Source organism: Amaranthus tricolor, chromosome 15 (assembly GCF_026212465.1).
Source record: "Amaranthus tricolor cultivar Red isolate AtriRed21 chromosome 15, ASM2621246v1, whole genome shotgun sequence".
Classification (NCBI taxonomy): Eukaryota; Viridiplantae; Streptophyta; class Magnoliopsida; order Caryophyllales; family Amaranthaceae; genus Amaranthus; species Amaranthus tricolor.
Genome location: NC_080061.1, coordinates 7633744 through 7653827, shown reverse-complemented (window position 1 = coordinate 7653827; position 20084 = coordinate 7633744). Strand labels below are relative to the sequence as shown.

Here is a 20084-nt window from a genome sequence, read left to right as displayed (position 1 = left end):
CTTAGGAGTGAATAAATGCAAAAGGATTGAGAATAGAGTTCTTCCTTCAAATCTTTTTAACTTTGGAGAAATTGAAAACTTAATAGAGTAAAAATATTCGTCTATTTCCTACAAATCACTTCTCTTTCATTATGTTTTGTTATCCAAACAAGGGATCAATCATCTCTCTAATACTCCCTCTATTTTTTTCTATCCAAAACACACAAAACGCACCAAAAGTGGGGAAGGACTGTATGGAGCATAAGTTTACATTTAACCTTTAAAACTCTATCAAAATGAAAGTCATTAATAATTTAATATATAATTTTATGCAAGGGTTACATAGAATTTCCTTAAAATGGGATTTCCAAACGTGGAAGGTCCAAGAGCTACATATATTATTAAGTCTACTTGTTGCAAATTGGTAAGTTAGTGTTGTCTATGTATTGTTGTCATTCTCTTGGATTCTAGTTTTAACAATTTGTTATCAATAGAGCTTAATTGTGTTGATAATATCTTAATATAAGACCCCACAATATTTGACCAACTACATAAATCATCAATTCTCTCTCTTTTCTATTACTCGTAATAAAAATAAAAATTAAAAAAAAAAAAGTAAAATCATTTCATTTTTACAGTAAACAGAAAACCCAACAAAAATACAGAATAAAAAGGAATTCTTATTCACAGTAGAGGCATAAAGTAAAGGCTTTGGAATTAGAAATTAGTAGTAAATTAGTAAATGTAATTAAGTACTAATTATGTTTTCCACCATCCATTCATAATTTTTTAACTTATGAAGCCACCATCCTCTTGTGTAACATTGTTATCAAGCATGAACCTCCAGCTATCACCCTCTTGGATTTCCCATTGTTGCTTCAGCTCATTGATGGCCATTGACGCAGCTGCCGCCACAGCAGGATCGCTATCTTCTGCCAATCTCTGCAACATCATTATTATTCACTGTAATTCGAAAGACTGCGAGTATTATTTATTAGAGTATATATAATATATCATGGGGCCTCAACTATCTGCTTAAGCTTTTAGTTAAGTTGATTTCTTGACATGGTACCGAAGCCAACATGACAAGAGGTTACGGGTTCAAATCTTAACCCACCCTTCATTTAAGGTGGAATATTCAGCATCATGTATGAGAGGAACTGTGTTGCATCCACACTTCTAGCCCAAAGGGCTCTCGTGTGAGAAAGCATGTTAGAGCACATAATCTATCCTAGGGCCTCAACCATCAGCTTAAACTTTTGATTGAGTTGGTTTCTTGATATTATTTAGCATTAGCAATTCATTAAATGAAATGATGAGTGAACCTGCAATGCTCCCATGCCAGCATTCCCAAGTGTCCACATCGACGGAGCTGCTGCTAGAGCATTCGCCAATGCTTGCCTGAATTACGAAATCACTATCGTTATAGAATCTCCCGATGAAAATCGATGTCATGATGTGGAGTATGTTTTAGTGTAAAATCGAAGATGCAGATACCTAGTATTGACATCCGGTGAGCTAGAACATTCAGCCAGGAGCGATACGCTAGATTTACCATCCATAGCATCAAGGTCTATGAGCGTAGTAATTAACAGCTCGAGCTGGTTTTAAGTATTAAAAAACGAGTTAATACAATATATTGTGACATTCAAAACCTATGTTACTCGGACTGTTCATTTTGCATTCACGCACCCGCGTCCGATCCTTGATGCTCGGACATTGGTATGGCACTTGGACACTTCATTTTAGGCGTACAACTGAATATTTAAACGTCTCTGACACTTGGACAGTACCAGTATCCGATATCAGTACCGAGTCTAAGTAACATAGTTCAAAACAATACTAGTATGTTCAAACCTCTTCTGGATCGGTGTAGTCAACACCATCAGCTTCCGAAAGTGCAGCAGCCATACTCCAATACGCTTCCTGTAAACCAAAGTTCCCGCGAATCAGGCTTCAAACTTACCTTACAACTTTATTATTGTTATTTGTCGAAAATATCAATTGCTACTATAACTGAACATGCTACCTGAATAGCAGAAATACGATCATTTGACACTTCACCCGGAAAGAAATCAAGAGCCTTTCCATTCTTTTCGAGCATTATATTTTGAGACAGAGATCCATTTTTCCTGCGTATAGGGCTAAGGCCGAGAGGGCAAATCAATAAAACATCCAATTAGATGCGAAGAACTATTCCTCGGCAAAGGACTTACAAATTGTACATCTTGCTAACCATAATATCGTGGATGTTCTTCACGAACTGCAAGACCGAACTTCAAAGCTTTCAGTTCACAAATGTATATAGCATAAAATGAAAAATTAATAGGAATAATCCAAACTATTACCCGTCTGCTCATAGTAAACAAACTAATGTTTAACTCATAAGAGTACCGAAGATAGCAAGTTACAAATGAGCTAAGACTGTTTTGAAAGGAGCCCAAAAGTTTTTGAAACAATGGTTCGAATGTAACAATGCTTAGACATGAAATACGACAAAAAAAGTCAGTTACACTGTAAATATATGCAAATTTTATTCACCTCGAGTGCCATAAGAGTATCTTCCATTGCGCGTTTTTTGGCACGGAGGTCAGCCCGCCGTAAGTCAGCCTATAAATCAGAAGCCAACAACATCGATTAAGAGTTAACACCATTAAACAGGCCAACCAGCATCTAGACCTTACATCAGTCTGAAAATTTCTATTTACTTACACGAATCATATTCTTACTCTATATCAGAAACTGAAACTGATTAGCATCCCAATAACAATTGACCCGAAAGCATCAAGAAATGTAAGAGTCAGAGCTTGTGGTTTACAGAGGGCCGACCATGATCACAACACATACCAAATGAGATGGTGAAAAGAATGAACGATTAGGTATCAGCAACTGGGAATTCCGGACCAAGGCATCAACCCCTTAGGAGGAACCAAGAAGCTTATCATAGCGGAGATTGTGGTTTTTAAAAGATACCAAAAATCTAGACCATAATACATGAGTCCATGACAAACAGAGGTGTTCAAGACAGACCTAACAATCCAATATTTACCCGATCTTGTAAGCAAACCCGATTTGACCCGACTTTATAAACGGTCTACAATTATGTAAAAACCAGCATGGACACTAGATCCGATTTTAAACCTAATCAAAACACTTGACCTGAAATTGATCTGATGACACAAATTGAACACCTCTAATAAGACTTCAAAAGATACCAGCACTATGTAAGCAAGAAAGGCCTTCAACTCGTGCAAAATAAACACCCCAAAATTTTTCTAAATTTAGAGCAAAAAGCTGAAGTAAGGTGACCAACCAAAACTTCAGATTACAGTTATCCGAAGGTAAATCAGATAAGATTTTACAGAAAGTTCAGAAACCTTTTTGATAATAGGACACTAATGCAATGAAAATTTAATAATGCATGCACACATATAATATATAGTATCACGAGAAAAATATCATAAGACACACCTCTAATGCTCCATCACTCCAGTGTTGATCTGCTGCGGTCTTTAGCCTCGATTTTGCTTTGTCCCTAAGAATCTGATAAGATTAGAAAGAAGTAGTATCAAGTTAGATACCCAAATGATGAAAAGACAAAATCTTCAAATATATGTTAATCTACATACTGTAGCAATGTGATGAAGATATTCAGCCTTTCTCTTGACATCATAATCAATCTTTTCAGTATCTTCCCTCGCCCGAGCTATTTTATGCACAAAAGATGAAAAACAAAATCATTCCAGGACAAATATATGTTAAACAAAAATTCTTTAGAAAAATGAATCACTTTTCACAACAAATATAAAATTTTGACATTCCAAAATGAAATTATGATGACAATTGAAGGAAGTTGTCTGAAATGATTCCAGACCCCATTTTCGAGCGGGATATTGGGTTGATGATGATGTCTGAAATGATACCTCAACACCATCAATTTTGAGATGAATTGGAAATCTTAATAGGATATTCCTTTGACAATGAAGCTAAAAAAGTTATATTTAACATTATTCTAGCTTCATTTGTAACATTTCATCCAAAAATATAAAGGCCTCACTTTGTAACAAACTAATTTATCGCTAGTTAAACTTCACTAGCCACTCTCTTTAATGTTGTCAGTAACAAACATGCTTATACACTCACCATCTAGCTTGAGAAACTCGGAACCTAGGATAGCTACATCCTGACGTGCACGAGCATCAAGGCTGCGTAGGCCACTGCAAAGAGAAAATAATCAACGTAACGACTAACGAGTAAGAATTAAGGAGTTTAATGAATATTACCTTCAATCTCTAGGTTTAACAACTCTTAACACTCAATAGTTAGTGAACCAAAAGACACGAGTAGGGGTGTTCAACGAGCCGGGCCCTCATTTTGAGCCCTTATCCGGCCCGTTTTTAGAAGGGTTTTGTAAGGGTCGGGTTGAAAACAGGTCAGGCCAAAACGGGCTCTTCTATAATAAAGTGAAGCGGGCTATAGAAGGGCTTAATAAGGGTTGGAAATTGGCTCTTTTGAATAGCGTAATTAATGGATAATTTAATTATTATAAATGAATGCCAATAGGGATTATTAATGTTTCAACAATTTAATCATTATAAATGATAATTTGATTGTCATAAATTAATCAATGGGGAATATAATAATTTTAAGTAATAAAAACGGGCCGGGCAAAAGCCCATATTAAGTTTAAAGGGCCTTTATCCAATCCGATCCATATTTACTTAAGCCCGGCCCAGACCTTATACGGCCCATTGAACACCCTTAGACACGAGCATTGTTGAAAAGTTCATATATATCCAAGGGAAATACATAAACAGTTCCACACTACGGTGAGTACCATAATTAACATCTGAGTCTTTAATTTCCTGTATAAGTAGTTAAACCTGTAAATCCTCTGTCAATCAATGGCAGTCCGAATATAATGTCAATCAATATTGCACTTACGATACAGTTGATCAGCAGAATGAACAGAAAAGAGCACAAAAAATCAAACTATTGACATTACCGAGAAAGTAAGACTATATCTTGACGTGCTCTTTCATTAACAAGCTTGGCATCATTATAAGCATATTTATAGGCATTGGCAAGTCCTTGACTTGTAGAAGCGAACTTTTGGCCACCCCAAGATTTTTGATTATCCTTCTCATCAATTCCCTCCCTGCTGTACAAAACATAAAATTTACGAGCTTAAGATTCTAATTATAAAGAACGGGAATGCCAAATCCACTTAGAAACACATCGGAACAGAAATAAGCAGAAAGAACTCAATAACTACTTCGAATATATTATACTCTTCTAGAAATTCGTATTTGAAAAATGGATTCTGTTTCATCTAATTATGCGAACTAGAAAATAATCAACATAACCTCTTTATTTCATGTGTCAAAACATGTTCATTGTCATAAGATCTTTTTTGCAAGTAATAAAAGACGCTCTTGCAGTGAACATCCAACTCTCTCGTTAAAAAGGGTATCGTAATAGTTACATTCCACAGAACTTTAACAAGAACTTCTGAAATGCAAGATGAGGCAATATGTATGTCGGAAGCTATGTCACATGATTTGTTAATTTCCTCGCGAATCGCAAATCGGGAAAAGCGAATTATGGTCAGTTTGAGGCTATTTTTGGTCATTTTGAACGAATCACGAATCTGAAAAGCGAATTAACCAGCATGAATGGAGAAAACTAGGGTGGAACGAAAATGGCCACCCGATTTCATAAAATGCCAAAGACTAGAAAATCCATGCATAGAGCTATTCATACCCAATTATATCAGCACATTCACCGGTATGTCTATTGTCTTCTCTCGATTTCGTCTGAGGAGTTCCTTTCGAGTGGCATTGTACTAACAATCTCTGAAACTTAGCATAGCTAATATGTCTTCTGCATATGCTCCATAGACCGTTCGAGGAATGATTGGGCCTGGCTTCATTGTGATGTTCACTTCTCGATCTTCTTAAGCTAACTACTTGACTTCCACTGTGAAAATGTAATCTTGCCGAATCAGGAATGGTACATAAAGTTGCTTGTCGATTAGAATTAGCAGCTTGATCTAAAACAGCAGGATATCTTAATACTTTACTAGGGATTAGTGCCATCGAGGATTACACGTTCAAGCGGAATACCCTGTGTGACATTTCTTAAAAAGTTTGCTGTTGGAACAAAAACAAATCATGAGTAATCACCACTCACGATGGGAGGCTAATGAAAGATTAAAAACAGCAGCTCACCAAAGACAAAATTTCATTTGGCAAACCAGGACACACTATGATACTAGCTACTTTTCATCAAGGAGTGCTAGCAATTTACATACTCCCTCTGTTTTCAAAGGTTCTTCCCATTCATTTTTTTCGCAGATTTCAATGCAAACTTTAAAATCAAATCAAATAATTTTAATTGTGAGTTTTTAAAAATCTTAAAATGTTGATATTTAGAAAGTACACATTGAGACGAATCTAACAAGATCCAACATGAATATGCTTTTTCTTATAGATCAATGAGAAATCGTAGTCAAATTTTAACACTAAAATTCGTAAATATTATTTGAGAAGAACCTAGAAGAACATATGAAAATAAAGGGAGTACAAAATAACAAAACTAAGTCATCACATTTCACACTAATCCTGTTTTACACGTGCTCTTGGGACTTCCCAAGAAATCGCCCCTCGGTTTCTACGTATGAAAGAGGCGGATTTTCTGTAAGGCCTAAAGAGGCTCGCGCCCTAGAAGTTTTTGGATCATTTTATAAATCTAAAATGTTTTCTATTTTGTACAGTAAAAAGATGTAATTTGGTGACTAAGAGTATAGTTTTAAAAGAAGTCGAGGGTTTTAATCCGTTAGTGCTTATGAAGGTGTTCTTATAAAGCCTATTCAAATACAATCACCTCTACTACCTTCTCATTCTATTCTTGTTAACCATAAATTTTCGGTTGAGTTGGTTTACGACATAGTTGAGATTTGACCTTCTTGTCACATTGACTATTGATACCATGTCAAGGAACCAACTCAACCAAAAGCTTAAGCTTATGGTTAAGGCCCTAAGATATATTATAAACTCGACAATTCTATTACCCCAATGACATTAGTGGCTTCTACTTTGATGGGGTTTGAGATAGGGTATACCCAACTTTACCCAAATCCATAATAAAATTGTATTCACAAATATATTCACAACTTCACCTAAATAAGGATTGTATATGATTTGATCAGCCATTTATATATCATCAATCATAATCTGAAAACAATACCCATGAAATCCTTTACAAATGGCTCATAAACAACCACTCCATCTATGTCAACCAAAGCAAAGCATCATCCATTACTGATTCTAATCACACACGCACAATCCATGTTCATGGGTCAATTAATTATACAATCTAACCCAAATTCCTATCAAAAAATGATCAAATAAAGAAAAATAGTATGTGGAAGTATATATCCTATCATTGTTTTAAGAAATTATCCAAGTTAAAACCTAGAATCAAGTTTAAAATTCAAAAATCCCAATTGTGGTTATTTAAGCGAATTGATTAAAACATCATAATGAAGAAACAAAGTAACATTGCATAGTAACAAGTACAGAAAATGAACCCACTAACCTCAAAGAGAGCAAGAGAAAGAGAAGTGGAAGAAGAGAGATTTTGTCGAGTACAGAGGGTAAGACTTATAAGAGTTGGATAGGAAGAGCCAAGAGGAAAAATTCCAACCACTACTAAGTGCTTTTAATCCCACCTAATTTGCTCTATTTTTCATTTTTAATCGTCACACTATTTTTTAATATAACTCATTACTTTATTCTCGATTATAGGTGTTTATTTAAATCATTGGATCAATTTCGAATCACATATTTCAGATTGGTTCAAAATTGGGTTTTGAGGCATATTAACTTTTACATAATTTTAAACTCATTTTAAAGTCGGGTCAAATCTGATTCAGCTATAAGGCCGGATAAAAATAGAGTCATCGGCTTTGTTTAAAACAATTCTACTCCGACGTTCTCCCATAATTTTTAATAATTTATTACTTTAATTTATTGTACTTAATTCTTTGATCACAAAATCCTCGTGAGAGACGTTTTCTTTGAAAGACCATTTCTAATTAGGCCCGGCCCATTATATATTTTTTAAAATATTATAAGTACGCTTTAAAAATGCTATAAGTAGAGATTTAAGATATTAAAAATAGACATTATAGATACAATAAGTAAGCATTATAAATAATATAAGTAGACATTATAAATACGAAAAATAAACATTAATGTTTAATGAATTGCTTCTCTCAACACACCAGTTGTTTTTTCTATGTGGCTGTATTATTATAGCAAGATTGAGTAGTCTTGTACCAAGAGAATTTTTATGGGTTGGATTTGGCAGTACCTTTATGTACACCAAATGTTCCGCCTAACTAATCCCACGTCCGCCTTTGATTTGCAATTTACTATTTCCTCGTTTGATTAAATTTGCAACTTTTTATGTAATTATATAGATAATTTTGATTATTTATATCTTAAGCTATACTTAATTAAAAATTATAAAAATTTAATATTATACAAGTAGTTGATTAGACGATTCAAACAAGATGTCACTTGACTATATTTTTTCTAACACATTAGCCGCAATATATAAAATAAGCTTTCAAGATATATAGTACCTGTAATTCTTATATAGCGACTATTTCAGAACGGAGGAAGTACTTCACTTTTGCTACAACAATTTGTGCCTGCATAATGGCCGGATGGCATAAAAATTAATTTAAATATACTAATTAAAATTTAGAATATTTATTCTGAATAATCTTCTAATCTTTTATTGATTTTCTTACAATAATCTCAATTTTTTATTCAACATAAATAATTCTAACTATAAGGAGTGTTTGCTAAGAATGCACCAACGTAACTATACAACAAGTTATTTTGCTTAAAAAATTGAAAAAGTAAATACAAAATTAAATTATAAAAAACTTAAAAAATTAAAAAGAGAAATTAGATGAATTTATTTTTTGAATTTAACTTTTAATTTTTAATATTTTTGATTTTTTATTTTAAGTTTCCTTCTTTTTAGCAATTAACCTGCAAAAACCGGTCGCCATTTGGGCAATAATATTCTTGGATAAGTGATCTTAAAATTGAGATTATTCATGGTTAATCGAAAGTTTAGATTATTGTAGGAAATTTAATAAAAGGTTAGATTATTTTACGTAATTTTTTGTAGCTATTAACTTGACCTTAAAATTGAAATTAATCATGATTAATCAAAAATTTGAATTATTGTATGAAAATCAATAAAATGTTAGATTATTCTAGATAATGTTTCATAAAAATTTAAGAAAAAATGTAAATCATAAATAAAAAAAAAAGTATATATAGCAATATCTTTTGAACGAACTAAAAAATAAATGTAAGAATTATTTTTTTTCTTAATGTTTTATTTATCCTAACTAGAATACTCCTTGTTTATTGTTACCCTTCTGCCTTAGTTTTGCTTTACTAATTTTAGTATTTGTGTTTGAAATTGGCATTCTGTTTAAATGGACGAAATTGAAGGAAAGAGATTTGAAAAATATAATTACTTTTGTTTGTATACCAAATATTACAAGAAGATTTGGAAGAAAGTGATTTGAAGAGAGACTTTTTAAGTCTCTTAATTTTGTTAAATTCATTTCGACATATAAAATTTATTAAATAATTTTATAAAGCGTATTTATAAATATTATGATTCGAATTATTTTTAACAATTGCCTAAAATTGTCAAATTTAATTTACATTGTGATGGAATAGATTATTGAGATATAAACTAAGTTAAGGATAGATGGGTTAATTAAACTTAACTATACTTGATTCTTCACATAACAAATTAGCATGCTTTCTCAAGCAAATTTCTTTTCTTCTTGATAACAAATACAATAGAAGGATTCAAAATAGATTCGACGATTCAACTTTATCCGAATTCGATTTGACTTGGCTTCAAAAATAAATTTATAATTATGCAAAAATGAACATTAACACAAATCCGATTTTAAACTGACCTGAAACACCTGATCCAAAATCGACATAATGACTCAAATGAACACCTCTAGACACCATACACGACAATTACTTGTCAAAAAGAATAAATAAATCAACCACATTGCTTTCTAACTAAGACTATACACTCTACACTCTACACTCATCAATAATACAATACAATACAATACAATTTGAGGCAATGGAATTGCAATTTACACCAAAGAATCTACAAACTTGCACAAAAAAGTCGACATGGTAAAAGATCACGAGTTTTGGGATTCTTGTGCAACTTCCGCTCTTTGAAGACGCATTTGCCCAGCTTCCGGTTTATTGAATAGATTTTCTACCAATTGATCCCAGTTAGCTTTCCCACCACTTGATTTTGGCTGAGTTTCGGTAGGCTTATCACTGGATAAATGTGCATTCTCCGCCTCAAGCTGTCGAGTGTTAGCATGTTCTGAAGAATCCTTGTCGAAAGATACTGCATGAGGCACTTTAAGAGTTACAGCTCTTTCCAAAGCATCCTTGTGTTCCTCTTCAATGGTCTGCAGCCTCTTGAGTCTTTGCACTCTTGGAGGACTCGTTACCGTCTCAGCGGAACACTCCTTCATTATCTGAAAATTGTGTAATGTTTCAAGTTCTTGTTTGAACATCAACAGATTGACAGTAAGCACCAACTTTTGGTTGTCGACATTAGTCAAAATATAGGCCGACACAACTGTGAAAATCAGTTGCGATTATTACTGCAATCATGACCGAAATCAAATTTTTGCACTATGCTCTAGAAACATGGGGGTGTTATGCACTCTGCTAGTTGAAATTTCAAATGTTTGGTTTACTAACCCAAAACCATGTTCTTTCACCCAATCAAGCACCGTTAATGACTAACTAGTATATCTCGCTCATAAAAGCACCGTTAATGACTAACTAGTATATACCGCTCATAAAAGCACCATTAATGACTACTATAATATGTACTAGTCCGAAATTACAAGGGAGAGATGTTGTTTACATAAGTCTAATCCATTGTTCAGCATTACCTTTTTCTTCAGAGCTTTGATGGATTTACCAGTGGAACATAATTCGCTAGTTAGTTCGCCTTTCGAATTTTCGATTCACACAAAATGGTTTAATTTATTTTTTTCGATTAGCGAATCATGTGACATTGGAATTTACCATAAAATCAAGAAGGCGCACATCAGTTCCCAAGCAAGTACCACAAAGCGACAAAGGTAGAGACACACGCATAACTCATCCGTTACATGTGAACTTTCATGTAATCATGAAAACATCTACTTGCTTCGTACCATCAGTTATTTTTACTTCTTATTTATTTGATCATACACTAAAAGGTACAACAATTCTCATACACTAAAATGTAGACTTGGAGTTTGATCAACTTACTTCTAAAGCTTTCTCTGCTTCTTTTTCGATCCACAGAATTGCATGATCAGATGTAGCATTACAGGACAGCACGATATGCTCAAATCTGCCTTCAACTGGAATAGCTGTTCTTACTTCTGGAGGAAACCTTCCGCATCTGAGAATATCGGTTTTAGAAACTCAAACTTGGTAAAATAGATAAACACTTAACAAGCTTTTTTCAATTCAAGAAAACTTCAAGATTTTGCATTCAACACAAGTCCGCAATAATAGGGCGCACCGGATATTTGTTTGCGAATATAAAACTCTAACCGGGGAATCAAACATCTTAATGTGTTTGAGACAAAAGTTCATCACAAATAAGTGCATAGTCAAAAATATTGAAGAAAAACACATAATCACCCTCTATGAGCCCACTCATAGGGTACAATGCAAGTCTTATCTTACCTGCAAAACTTCCTTTCTACAATATGGTACATTCGTCCAGGAGCATATAGTCTTCTTGGATCTCTAAGCTTCAAATCTTCTGGTATGAAGGTGTCTCTCAAGCAAATCCAAAACATCAAACAGGGCAAACTGTTGAAAGCATTTAAGGTCTGGTTTGAGAAATATGAATGACAAACTCCCTTTTTCACCTAACACGATTTCTATATAAACAACTTGAACAAAATTTCTTTTTTAAGAATGAGGAATACGACTAACCAGAAGATTGAACTGAAGATATCTTCTAATGGAGTGGGCGTTCTTGGTAGAAAGTCGTCCTGAATGAAAGCAATAACATATTGTCGTGAGGTCACTTGCAGATAGCAATGAACTGAAGATATCAATTAAACATATGTTAAGAAAATGCAATTGCCTAAAGTCGTCCTCAGCTATTAAATTAAGTATAGTAATCCCAACATATCCTCACTGATTAGTACATAAACCACCATAATTTGTATCATGTAACCCTCCAAATGTAAATGTCAAAGGAGCCAACTCAACCAATATATAGTTGAAGCCTCTATTATATGTTGTATACTCTATCATTCTCTCTCACACGAGAGCCGTTTGGGTTAGAATTGTGGATGCAACACATGCTCTCTTCAAACCTACATGGCGCTAAGTATTCCACTTAGAACGAAGGGTAAATGGAACTACAACCATGTCAAGTTGGCTTACGAGTAACTACTCAACCAAATGTTTAAGTTAATGATTGAAAACATAATGTAAAAACAAGGCCGCATCACATTGCATCGGTCGTATTGTAAAGGATTTCAAATTACACGAACCGATATTCCCCACACTGTATAGGTGAAAAAAAATCGAATATTAGGTCTTATTAAGGGATATCTTACAATTTCAACCGATATTTAGGCGTTACGATAACCGCATCACTACCGCTATTGCATCACTGTTAGTTACCGCGATCGCAACTGTTACCGCATTTTTATACTATGATTGAAAACCCCCTATTGAATCAAGCACCAAATCTCACCTTGATGGAGGTGAGTTCGATCACCTCGTAGCGTACTCCTTGGGTTGCACATTTGAGAGCGAAGTGGTGAGTGCAAGGAAGTATGAGAGCTTATCTTTGGGTCAATCAATAAAGTGATTGATGAGGGTGGATTAAGTGCCTAAATGATGAGAAGGAACGAAGATTGGAGGGTCTTGAAGATGGCTCGACTGGCCGAGCGTATAGGGCTCGATTGAGCCAACAAGCAGCAAGCATCTAGTGAGTTCTGGTCAGTGGCTCGACCAGGCGAGCAATGGTGCTCGACCCGAGCGACCAGCAGGTCCCTCATTTCGACAGTTTCTGTTTCGTATATTGTTTTTTTGTGGGCTTTAAGCCCTTTTGTCCTAGGTTATTCTAATATGTTTTAGGGCTATATAAGGAGTCTTATAACATCATTAGGGTATATTGAGAGAGACATATACAAGATTGAGAGCTAGGGTTCACACCATAAAAGTTCTTCATCCTTGTTTATGCATGTTTGTGTTAGATTGAGTTAAAGGTTCAATCTTTGCTTTGAGAGGCTGTTCTTAAAGCTTGGAAAGGTGAGTCATTAATATATTTTTGATTATATTAACGATAAGATACTTATTTTGAGGATATATTGTGTGTGTTGCTTCTTCCATTGTTGTGCTCTATTTCGGTTGTTTTTTTTGCACTTGATTTTGTTATTGTTTCTTCACCATTGCCATAGCCCATTCACACCACCCAAAATATGTTGTATACTCCATGAGTAAATCATGCAATGAAATCAAAATCACACCATATTAACCCAAATTTGAAGCTCAAAATAACAAGCAAAAGATAGACTAACCTGAAGAATGACAGAATGGATAACATCAGCATATTTGACAGCCAAATTAAGTGACATACATCTGGCAGGAGCAATAGCATAACATGTAACAAGATTTCTAGGAATACCCCCAAGTTTATTCCCATGATTAACAACCAAAATAGTTATCAATGAAGCAACACCAGACCCTAAAGAATGTCCAGTAAAAACCATCTTATAACACTTTCCATTCTCAACCCACAACTTCTTTAAAGTCTCAGATTCCTGATCCAACAACCAACCAGCAGATTTCAATAAACCATGATGAACATACCCACCATCAAACATCTGCCCACCAAGCCGATTATCACGCAAAATCATATAATCAGATTTCATCCAAAGATCTAACCCACGAATAGCAAGAACAATTTCACGATTATCATGATCAAGATAGATAACATAAGGAGGAGCTTGTCCTTTAGTTTGTTCATAAGTGACCCGTTTGATGAACCAATCTGGGTTTAACCGGTAACCACCGGGTGGGGCGGAAAGAGGGTTTTTGATATCAGATTCATAAACAGACATAATAGTACGACAAATTCGAGGAATGGGTTCGAATTCATGAGGAGTAGCTGACGGCCAAGTAGAACTGTCGTTCGAACCAATGTAAGTACAGCGTTTCCATGCCCAACGAGCAAAGCCTATGAGGACAACACATTCTACTCCACAGCAGCATACAGACATTGTTGGAGCTTGGAATCTGGATGGAGAAGAGACTAGAGAGGAAGGGATGGTTGACCAAGTTGTTGATTGGTTGTCAAAGATGAATGGTGTACTCCTACTCCATGATCGAATAAACAGCTATATAAGTCGAGAAATTAATGATCTTTTTTCAAGGTTCTTGTCTTAGAGTCCAAGGTTTTTCCTTGCCAGGTCAACTTTTTTATTTTTTACTTTTTTATCTTTTAAAAAGTATTATTCTCTTTGTCCAATGTTCATTATAAAATTGTGGGACCATTATGAATAATAAATTTGCACTGAAATAAACGAACTAAAAAAAAGTAGATGTGTTTTAAACAAACTCGATAATTTGATATTCGCTGATTCTATAACGAAATTTGATATCCGATATGATAACAAATTTACAATTATGTAAAAATTAATATAGAAAATCGACCTGAAATATCCGACCTTAAATTGATCCGACTAGCACAAAAATACAAATATACAATACAAGTTGCAACTTTGTTTCTAAAAATAAAAACAAATCTTTGAATTTTAAGTACATACCATGGAAAAAGTAATCAATAGAATTGATGATTGACTTCAATGATTTTAGAGTTCGAATCCTAATCGTATTTCTTTGAAGTTGTTGTATTTGCTTGTGATTGCTTTTGGCAAGTATGAGCAATGAAGGATTTGCTTATGACCAATTGGGGCAAAACCCCTTAAATTATTTTTTTATTTAAAATTTGTATTCGACTTCTAAAATTTTAAATTACTAATATTAATTTTAAATTTTAAGTTGATTGCATAATAAAAATTGTTCAAGATATGCGAATTGTAGTCTTTTAGCACTCTCTTTTAAGGAGGATACGGGTATGGATTATCCGTCACTTTTCCTCGTCTAAACTCTATTGTTCAAAAAGAAACAATTGAAACTCTAATTGTAACAGCTCGAGTCTTAATTACCTTTAATAAAATTCTTTTTCTAACACAACGGAAGATGTATTAAAATAATGACCTTTACACTAATGCAATGGATTTGGGTGAATTTCTCTTGCTTTTTTTTACCATTCCATACAAAATACAAGCAATTACCTAGCCATTCTCAACTCAATGTCCTCTAACAGAAAATGATATTGCAGGGGCCAACGTTCACACCTACTTTAATGGAGGTTGAAGAAAACCAAAATATGGCCCAACTACAACAATTATAAACCAAATAATTTCCCAATAGAAGCAACAAAAGAATGCAAGCACTAAAAACCCACTAATCCAGTTTTCGACAATTCTTCGATGTGGGATAATTCATCAGGGAAACGAGGAGATGCTCCCTTCCAACTCCCACTACTTCATGGGCAATATCTTTAACTCGAAAGAAATTCTCTTTTACACGAATCTTGCAGCGTGTAAAAAGATTAAACTCCAAACGAGAATTCCAATCATTAGTAGTGTCGAAGAATTTTGCGAAAATATACTTCCTGCCGAGCCTGTGCTCATCGAGCTCATAGATGGTGCTGTCGCGTTGGCAAAGGTACCATTCAAACCCGCGGTAGCTTGATATGTGCAATTCCCGTGACCTGCATTGTGTATATATAAAAGTTGAGAACTCGGCAAATATATTGTCGTCGTCATCATCATACCCAGTGTATCCTGTTCACAAAAAACTATGATCAAGGTCTGGAAAGGGATGAAAGACGACAACTCATACCCATAAAGGAGAGTGCGGTCAAAGAGTCCCTCGGCAGCAAATATATGGTGAAAAACTTAAAAAGAGTAGACTGTCCATGGTTTATGATCATACTTGGATCGGTGGTGGTGATTTCCGCCACACCACTGAAGTAGCATGATCCAGGAGTTTTCCCCGACTGCTGATAATAAGCGTTGAAAGCGTATGTAGCATGAGCGAACACATTATCAGGCTCGTAGCAAGGCTCGCCCTGCAACAAGGGTGAACAATCAACCTTACCGGCCCCACAGGCCCAATCCAATCCTGCTTGCAACATCCTCTGATCAGCTCCATCTTTTGCAACACAGAAAGTCTGGTTTGTAGTATCATTAGCCAGCACAGATCCTGATTCGGTTAAATGCAAGATGTAAACTGGTTTCCCGTCAGCCTCAAATAATCCCCAGTTTTTCTCTGCTGTCGATCCTGTCTTCGCATCTTCATTGTATAGCTCGTAAATGTAAGTACTTACAGCGATTCCTGGGTGTTTCGGTGTTCCTGTCTTGTTGAGAATATGTTTTATGAGATTGCTGTTGTATGTATTCGCGTTCTCAAGAGTGGCATCGGGTTCATTGGGATCGCCCTTTGATGGCCAACCCGACTCCATCACCATAATGGGTATGTTGGTGAAATTCAGATCGGCCATGGCAAAGTAAGCCGCATCCACCATGGCGTCAAAAACATTCGTGTAATGGAGGAGGGTATTGGAATCGACGGCCTCTTTGTTTGCTGAAAGAGGTTGAAAGAGTGCATAATCTAAGGGAATGACACCGTTAGAATTCATGTAATCGTAGTAAGGATACACGTTAAGCATGAGATATGAATCAGTCGCTTGCAAGAACTTGAGCATCGGTACCAAAACCGAGTTTAAGGAATGGTTAAAGAAGGCCTGAGAAGGCGGGAACGAGTCTAGAATGACGGCAGTAGAAAGGGGTGTGGAAACTTTGATCTGTTTATCAAGATTAGACGCTACAAGTGCTGACTGGATAAACCTGAGCGCAGTTACGAGAATTGGGGCAGCATTCGGAATGGAGGTTAAAACCTCGGAACCAACACAAATGGTGGTTATGTTAGTAGCGGGATAATGAGCAACCACATTTTGTGCCACCCATTTGGCTGCTGTGGAGTTTGATTGTCCGATTCCAAGGATTTGATCGTTGGGAACGGAGATTGCAACTTGTATACCTGTATTGGCAAGGGCAAGGAGCATTCCTCGGTCAGCATCATAGAGCCGAACATGTCTGATATGCTGCGTTTTGAGAAGCGCTACCACTTGAGTGGGGTGAGGCATGTCGGAGAGGTCGGTTCCTATATTAACTCCGATAAAAGCGTCTGCAATGTACAATGAAAGTATATCAGCATATTGACGGTGAAACTTCATCACTCGAGCAGAATACATTAAAAAGGTCATTTCTTGTCTCAAACCAGCTCAAAGATTAGGCTGATTTGAAGGGCTCAAGGCAATAGCTTAAAATGCAGGATGGAGTTTAATTTGAGAGCAATAGTGTAATAAGAACATAAACTTGTTTGAACTATCTACCAATAGCTTAATGCCTAAAACTATGAAATCAATAACCAAGACTTATCGAACTTCCTACGACACCAAAACCGATATCTTAAGTTCCCAACTAAAGGTGTTCAAAACAGACTCGTTGACTTCATATTCACCAGACCTTATAATCGAACTCGATTTGACCCAACTTAAAAATGGAGTTACAATTATGTAAAAACTAATGTGGACACAAAACTCGATTTTGAATCGACCCGAAACACCTGACCCGAAGTCAACCCGATGACCTGAATGAACACCTCTATTTGCAGCATATAGAGTTGGCTGGTGAACCATGGCTTTTGAACTTCCAAACAGTTTTTTGACAAGAATATTAACAAATCTTGTTTGTATCTCTGAACAAATTATGGTCATTACAACCGCATTCCATTACCCCGCTTCCACCTAGGATGGAATTTGGGAGGATCGAATTTATGCAACCTTACTCTTGTTAATGATAAAACTAAAAAGGAGGTTGTTTTCGATTAACTCTTGTCGCAAACGTCATATGCAATTTCACATAAACTATGGTCATTAAATACTTTAAGTTAGCTTTTGAAAGAACTAATGGATAACATCAGGTTATGAACTTGAAATTTTAATATAACTGAAAGATTAAGCTTAAGATAACACTAAATTTCTGTTTTCATGACCAATATTCTTCATTCATCAACAGAAATTATTGCACTAATGCTGATCTTTTGCATACTTAAAATACTTGTTAATTCCTTTAAAGGTAAATGTTTTGCATGAAGACACCCAAATGGTGAAATTTTGTTGGGTAAATTCTCAGCCCACAAAACCCAATGCAAAGACCATTCCAATAAAAGCTGCCTTGAGTTTGTAATCTTTGACTCCTAACATAAACGAGGTACACAGTCTTCTAACATTACATTAAACAAATACTCTTTCTGTAGTCTTATGGTGCAAACTCAAAGCGACAAATAGACTATCATAATTAAGACAATTTTATGACAGAAGTTCGATTCTTTCTGTTCCTGTTCCTTTCCCTTGATAGTAGACAGGGGCAGATTCAATTAGAACTCGCGCCCGTACATGAAGACACTGAAATTTTGTAAAAAAATTTAGAATTTGTATGATTTGAACCCCAAACCTATTGCATTTAAGTCTTTGTGCACACACTATGACCAACTGAGCTACACATTTTTTATATAACTCTTTTCTCTTGACTGTGCTCCGAGTTAGTTTGACCCTTGAATCCGCCAATAACGGTAGGGACTCTATAGACTAAATCACAAAACACCCTACCATAATTAAGATATATAACAACAACAGACTAGTAGTAGCTTCTATCTAAGACTCAATCAACCCTTCTCTTTTCTACTATAAAATTTGGCTTTTTACATGAAAATAAGCATTAATGTTAAAGATTTTACTCAATTAAACAGATTTTACACAATAAATATACCAAAAACAGCATTGTAATATATCCTTTTGGTCTAAATTTCAACATACAATATTAAAAGTTCAGGAATATTTGGTGAAAAGTAGTCATATATTGAATGATATTAGCTGTTTTCTTGGTAAGCATCAAATTTCAATCAAAATTAGACAATAGTTTACCCAAAGTGTAATACCTACTGGAAAACCTCAAGTAACCAATTCTGGAAACATAGACAAACAATTAATTTTTATAAAAAGATGAAAAGATATGGTAAAGCAAAATGAGGAGTCAAAAAAGGCAAGCTTGTTCCAACAATAATGCATAAAGTAAGAATCTTTAGTGACAATTTTGAAAAATAACAAAAACCCAGAAGTTAAATCTTCAGTGACAATTTTGAAAAATAACAAAAACCCAGAAGTTAAATCTTCAGTGACAATTTTGAAAAATAACAAAAACCCAGAAGTTAAATCAACAAAATAAGAATCAGGTCATGTCTCAATTGGAAAATATAACGCTCTCCTAAGAACAATGAGTATGATTCTCGCTAGCCCTTCCCCTTCACTCGTCTACCCTATAACTCACAAGGAGAGTCAAAAAAATGCAAGCTTGTTCAAGCAATAATGCATAAAGTAAGAATCTTTAGTGACAATTTTGAAAAATAACAAAATCCCATAAGTTAAATGATCAAAGAATCAGGTTTTGTCTCAATTGGAAAATGTACTTTTTAGGAGCATTTCTAATCTTTCCTTTTCTCGGTCTGTAACCCACAAAATAGAGTAAGAGGAAGGAAAATTGAGGAAAAAAAACTAACCTTGAGCATTAACAATTGAAAGAGTGAATAAAAGGGGAAGAAGAAGAAGAAGAAGAAGAGCAGCCATGGATGTTGGTTTAGCAGCTTAGAAAGAAACTTAGAGAGAGAAAGAGAGAAGAGAATGAGAGTAAGGTGAACGTAGGAAAAGCAGGGGATTTTATGAGGGAGCAAAAGGCAAAAGGTAGCACAAATGATGAAGATTTTGATGTCAGAAGATCAGACGGTAGTAAAATCATATGA

General features: G+C 35.0%; 3 protein-coding genes across 5 annotated transcripts; all 3 read right to left on the bottom strand.

Moving 5' to 3' along the window:
• Positions 1-533: 533 nt before the first annotated feature.
• Positions 534-7680, bottom strand: LOC130801820 (senescence-associated protein AAF, chlorolplastic). Of its 3 annotated transcripts, none has more exons than XM_057665719.1 (13): positions 7579-7680; positions 5743-6131; positions 4985-5137; positions 4123-4196; positions 3609-3685; positions 3451-3522; positions 2521-2589; positions 2196-2242; positions 2009-2123; positions 1837-1905; positions 1477-1580; positions 1305-1380; positions 534-921 (listed from the first exon to the last, which is right to left on the bottom strand). In XM_057665719.1, the coding sequence occupies exons 2-13, from the start codon at positions 6075-6077 to the stop codon at positions 769-771; spliced, it is 1344 nt and encodes a 447-aa protein (XP_057521702.1). In that variant the 5' UTR covers positions 6078-6131; positions 7579-7680; the 3' UTR covers positions 534-768. The 3 variants fall into 3 exon arrangements, with proteins under 3 accessions (XP_057521702.1, XP_057521701.1, XP_057521703.1); XM_057665718.1 differs by having other exon boundaries at positions 4985-5140; positions 7579-7676; XM_057665720.1 differs by having other exon boundaries at positions 805-942; positions 4985-5140; positions 7579-7676.
• A 2255-nt stretch (positions 7681-9935) lies between these two features.
• LOC130801819 (uncharacterized) lies at positions 9936-14552 on the bottom strand. Its single transcript, XM_057665717.1, has 5 exons — positions 13673-14552; positions 12069-12127; positions 11814-11942; positions 11388-11523; positions 9936-10597 (listed from the first exon to the last, which is right to left on the bottom strand). Exons 1-5 carry the CDS (start codon positions 14372-14374, stop codon positions 10247-10249), a joined length of 1377 nt encoding a protein of 458 aa, XP_057521700.1. The 5' UTR covers positions 14375-14552; the 3' UTR covers positions 9936-10246.
• A 740-nt stretch (positions 14553-15292) lies between these two features.
• Positions 15293-20084, bottom strand: LOC130801818 (glucan endo-1,3-beta-glucosidase 2-like). The gene is made up of 3 exons (XM_057665716.1): positions 19845-20084; positions 16158-17411; positions 15293-15933 (listed from the first exon to the last, which is right to left on the bottom strand). Exons 1-3 carry the CDS (start codon positions 19909-19911, stop codon positions 15743-15745), a joined length of 1512 nt encoding a protein of 503 aa, XP_057521699.1. The 5' UTR covers positions 19912-20084; the 3' UTR covers positions 15293-15742.